This window comes from Egretta garzetta, unplaced genomic scaffold (genome assembly GCF_000687185.1).
Source record: "Egretta garzetta isolate BGI_Z169 unplaced genomic scaffold, ASM68718v1 scaffold145, whole genome shotgun sequence".
NCBI classification, from domain to species: Eukaryota; Metazoa; Chordata; class Aves; order Pelecaniformes; family Ardeidae; genus Egretta; species Egretta garzetta.
Window position 1 is genome coordinate 1,510,798 of NW_009259687.1, and position 4,912 is coordinate 1,515,709.

The 4,912-nt window shown below is 60.1% G+C and overlaps 3 protein-coding genes across 3 annotated transcripts in view; 1 reads left to right on the forward strand and 2 right to left on the reverse strand.

The window, feature by feature from the left end:
• Positions 1–346, reverse strand: part of BTBD19 (BTB domain containing 19) — a 13,055-nt gene extending 12,709 nt beyond the window's left edge. The window contains 2 exon segments of the mRNA XM_035894193.1: positions 138–270; positions 272–346. Coding sequence (XP_035750086.1) covers positions 138–270; positions 272–346 — 208 coding nt within the window.
• A 1,050-nt stretch (positions 347–1,396) lies between these two features.
• On the forward strand, positions 1,397–2,080 carry TCTEX1D4 (Tctex1 domain containing 4). Its single transcript, XM_009638817.2, has one exon. It carries the CDS (start codon positions 1,403–1,405, stop codon positions 2,078–2,080), a length of 678 nt encoding a protein of 225 aa, XP_009637112.1. The 5' UTR covers positions 1,397–1,402.
• A 1,067-nt stretch (positions 2,081–3,147) lies between these two features.
• PLK3 (polo like kinase 3) overlaps positions 3,148–4,912 on the reverse strand; it is a 6,061-nt gene continuing 4,296 nt past the window's right edge. Inside the window, exons 12-14 of the mRNA XM_035894232.1 lie at positions 4,690–4,823; positions 4,347–4,457; positions 3,148–3,974 (exon numbers count right to left, since the gene is read on the reverse strand). Of these exons, the coding sequence (XP_035750125.1) occupies positions 3,780–3,974; positions 4,347–4,457; positions 4,690–4,823 (440 nt within the window). The 3' untranslated portion in view covers positions 3,148–3,779. The remainder of the gene's footprint in view (positions 3,975–4,346; positions 4,458–4,689; positions 4,824–4,912) is intronic.

Sequence of the window (4,912 nt, forward strand, 5' to 3'; positions counted from 1 at the left end):
ACCGCAGCAGAAAAAGCATAACCGGCTTCAGCCGAGCCCCAGCCAAGTGCTGTGCCAGGGGAGCGCCCCGTTCCCTTTCTCCCAAGCCTGGCTGGCCCCAGCACAGGGGATGCAGGGGTGTCCCCCGAGGGACCCACCTTCGCTTGTCAGCAGCGGGTGGGAGGGAGAGGGAGGAGCGGGGCCCACAGCCGGCGCAGCACCCCCAGGAATGGGGGTCCAGCTGCCAGCGTGCTGGGAAGCGCTAGTCAGCGGCAGGCTATAAATACCTCTGACCGGGAGATAGAAACACAAAAGCCGTCTCCACTTTCCTCAAATAGCTCGGCAGCCGGGCAAGACAAAGGCGCATTGATGGGGTGGCCGTGGCGTACATACCAGCTGGGCTGGGCTCCACCAGCGGAGAGAAAGCCTGCTTGGGGTTGAGAGCCCCCAGCAAGCCTGCCCTCGGGCCAGGGCATTTCGACAGCAGGGTCCCCAGCACATGGCAGGGCTGCACTCAGTGGGTACCCACTCACCCACACCCTCCCTTGCTGCAGGGTGGGGGGATAAGTTCCTGAAGGATGCAAACCTTTGGGTAAAAGCAAGCTGTTGGAGATCCTACCCCCAGTGCAGTCCATAGTTGGGGTGCAAAGCAGAGGTCACGGTGGTGGTTCTCCATCCCCTGCTCTTCCTTCGCATATTCAGCATGAGCAAGCATTTCTTGGGGCTTGCAGGGAGCAGCTGAGGTTGGAGGGCACGTGCCTGGAACAACCATGTCCCTGTGCTGACGCAGCTGGAAACACAGACAGGGCAGGAGTGAAAGCAGAGAGGGCTGTCCAGGGACCAGGAAACAAGGAGTTACGGGAGCCATGCCCCAGAGTGGCCCTGGAGATCTGCAGTGTCACGTAGCAACACTTCACGCTCCAGGAGCACAACAGGTTTGGCCCTGCTCACTGTGACTTGTGGGACCAAGGTTGGTCCTTGGAAGCCAGGAGCAGGACATCGGCCAGAGACAAGTCCCCTGGGTTTACCCCCACAGGAGAGGAACAGGGCTAGGGGGGTAAGTGTGGGACCAGACACAGGAGGGCTGGGGAAGCAGGGGGGGAAGGAGCTGTTCACCCGTGCTGGGGGGGTGGAATCTGGGGATGGGAGAGCAAAGGGCTGGATGGCCCATGTGTGGCTGCACTGGATCAGCCCCAGCTGGGTGAAGCTGCTGGGGATGAAGGTGCAGCAGAAGGGAAGGCAGCTGCCATGGTCCGCCCAGCCCTGCTGCATCCATCCCTGCAGGGACCTATGTGACAGGAAGCATGGGATTTGCAGAGGGTAGGGAGAAGCAAAGCAGAGAGGTGGTGGGATGGAGATACTGGGGGACAACCCACCTCCCCCAACACTCAGAGCCACCACGTCTCTTTTCCAGGCCACCTGTATGGCCGAGCAGCCCTCCTCAGAGGTGGCCCTGCCAGCCCAGGTGATGGCTGCAGACAGCACCGAAGCCCCTCCACTCCGGGCCACCCGCCGTGGCTCCCAGCCCCTAGCCCTGGCACGGGGCACCGAGGAAGGCAAACTGACCCTCCTGCCCTCCCGCCGCAGCTCCATCCTCAGCACCCACCTGGCACCCCTGCCCAGCCGCCGCAGCTCACTGGGGGCAGCCCCAGGGGGCAGGCACCCCCCCCATGGCCCCTGGATGCTCCACAGCCGCGTGAGCTTCTCCGGGCTCCCCCTCTTCCAGCCCATCCTCAAGACCCGCCTTGAAAACACTTACAGGATGGGGCCAGACGAAGGCTGCAAGTTTGACGCAGGACGTGTGCAACGGGTGCTGGAGGGGGCCCTGGCCAGCACCCTGGGGACCACAGTCTACAGCCCCCAGGGCAGTGCCCTGCTAGCCCAGAGCCTGGCCGAGCTGCTGCGGAGCCAGGCAAAGGAGGTGGTGCCACCCCGCTACAAGCTGGTCTGCCACGTGCTGCTGGGGCAGCAGGGCCAGCAGAGCCTGCTAGTGGCCAGCCGGGCACTGTGGGACCCTGAGAGCGACAGCTTTGCCTCTGCCACCTTCTCCAACGCCTCCCTCTTTGCTGTAGCCACAGTGCACGGGGTCTACTTTGAGTAGCACCTACCTCTCCCTCCACCCAGCCTTGCAGGGCTGCAGAGGGAGAACAGCTGAAATAAAGATGTTTGCTCCAGCTGTGGCTCATAGCTGGTGGCTTTGGCCATGCTGTGTGCAGGGAGCAAGGTAGGGCTGCACCTGAGTGCCTTGACACTCATTACAGCCCCCAGGCTGGGCTCACACCCACACTGGAGCTTCCACTACCATGGTTTGCAAAAAGACCCAAGCTGTGGCAAATGCAACCCAAGAGGCTGCATTACCCTGGAGCAGGCAGCTGCCCAGCCAGCTTCCCACAGGGCAAGCTGCTCCCAGGCAGATTGATTACACCAGCACTGGGAAGGTAACAGTTCACCTTCAAAGCAAGCTCATGGAGCACATCAAATCCATCCTCTTGCCTGGCTCCATTCCCAGCTCATATCCCCTCACACCAGGTGCTACAGTGCAAGGACCCAAGCAACCCAACCACCCCCTAGGCCACAGCTCCTGCCTTCTGCAGCCCAGCAGAAGCATGAGAACAGCTGGATTTAGGCCAAGTGCAAGCACAGTTGGGAATGAGATTTTGGCAGCAGTGAGGAGAAGCTGAAGCAGCTCCAGAGCTCCACAGGCATCAGCAAGAGCTAACTCTGCCCTTCCTGCGAGCCACAGGAAGGGCAGTGGACATAGCCCATGGGCTCCCAGCCCATGCTGCCTCCCTGACCTTGTCCCCCAGCAACAGCCAGAGGCTGGAAGAGGGGTCTTGCCTGGGAGGCAGAAGCAGCCCTGGAGCAAGGATGAAGAAGCTAAAACCCTTTTGTGACCAAGGCCCCAGCTCCAAGCAAAAGGGATGCAGTTTGCCCTTACACAAATAAATTTTTATTGAGGTGAGTCAGGGACAGGGGAGCTGCACATGAACAGACCAACAGGAAAATAAATAATTCCATATAAATAAGATACATAAATAGTCCCACTCGGTAGAGACTGCCTTGAAACAAGAAGCCTCCCCAGGTCCCAGCAAGAAGAGGGCTTCTCCAGGCAAGCCCTTAGATCCTATCCCCCCCACCCTTTATCAAACCTCAAGTTGTACCAGACAATTCACAATTTGGGAGTGGTCAGGGCATAGTTGGGCCCAGCACAGCCCCCTCCTTAGTGTAGCAGTTGTGGAGTGGCAGACAGCAGCCCATGCAGCCCCCGGCAGGGCAGGCAGCGCCCTTCACCCCTGTCCACCCCTGGGAAGGGATTCTCTCTACCCCACAAGAGCCAAGCCTTGAGGTCAAGGTTGCACCAGCCCTCTCCCAGGCCATGGAGAGGGTCTGTGCAACTGGTGCACCACCTTGGTCAGGACAGCCCGAGCCCCCACTGCAGGCAGCTGCCAGCCAGGGCAACCTAGAGCACCAGGCCACAAACAAGGCACAGCAAGACCCAAACCTGGCTGCAGGGCACTCACCCACCACCTCCCTGTGCCACCCCAGTCCACTCCACCAATACCAGCACAGCCAGAGCAGGAGGTGCCAGTGGGAAGACAGCGATTGCCCAGAGACAGGGAGCAGCAAGGACATCCAGACCTGCTGCTGTAACCACATCCACATGTCTTAGTCCAGAGTATTAGCTGAGCACCAGGATACAGGGTGCCCAGGTGGGCAGCCAGCACCACAACATAACTCCCATCCCATGGGAGGGCAGGGGGAGACCTCTACGTCCAGAGAGGTTCCCCCAAGGTCCCACGCTAGGCCTCAGCCCGTTCTTGGAGGAGCTTGAGGATGTATCTGAGGCGGTGATGGAGCTCAGGAGAGCAGCCCAGCTCCTGGATGCTGCACAGCTTGTAAGTATAGGAGTTGCGCTCCCGGTTGATGTAGGTGACAAGGCAGGAGTGGTCAGGCTTGCTAATGATCACCTTGGTGTGGTCGTTGTAGAAGTTCACCTAGAAGACAGGTTGAGCTTGGTTTAACCCACACTTCCCACGGCATGTCGGGAGCCAGGATGGAGCCACACTTCCTGCCTCAACCCGTTCCTCCTCCCTGACCTGCCTGGGAGCATCCCTGCCCCATGCCCCACGGCAGGAACACGCCAGCCCCAGCACTGGGGCAGACAGAAGTGGCTGACTGAAGCATCGCATCCCCCATGGGCTTGGACAAGCTAGGACCAGCAGCTCCAGGCACTGGAGCAGCATCCTATACCGACAGCTGGGCCTTGCATTTGGGCCATGGCAGATGAGATCTAACACAGGCCAGGAGTCCCCAGCTGGCCTCCTCCCCACAAGGGTCTGGGCATCTCCACTGTGCCCCACATGTACCTGGAGGGTGCCACTGCTGAAGAGCATGAGCAAGGCTTGGTCCGTCTTCACCCACTGCAGAAGGAGCAGAGCTGGCTGCCCAAGGTCATCTATGCTGGGCAAGTCACCTCCCTTGGAGAGAAGGGTCCATGTAAGCCACTGGTCCCACACACAGGAGCACTGCCACCAGCATACACACAGCCAAACCCAGACACACCCCCAGTGGGGTCCCCACTCCCAGGACACAACTGTCTGGGTGTCTACTTGGCCACAGCCTGTGAGCAGGGAGTCCCACAACACCAAGCAGTGTGGTCAAGCCATGACCCAACATCCAGCCTACCCATGATCCCAGCCCAGCACCCACCTTCATGAGATGCTGCTCCATGTAGGATGCAAAGTAGCGCAAGACACTCATCTGTCCCTGCAGCTGCTCGGGGATGGCGGCCACAGAGAACACGAGGTGTTTGCTGTTGGTCGGGTTATAATGCACAGTCCTGAGAGGGAGCAGACCATAAGCTTTGGGGGCCAGACAGCACCAAACCCACCCTGGCACAGACTCCCTTTGCCCCTTCCCACCCAAAGGGCTC

Excerpts from the sequence above, each read along its gene's own strand:
- TCTEX1D4 (XM_009638817.2), top strand. The coding sequence starts at position 1,403 with ATGGCCGAGCAGCCCTCCTCAGAGGTGGCCCTGCCAGCCCAGGTGATG.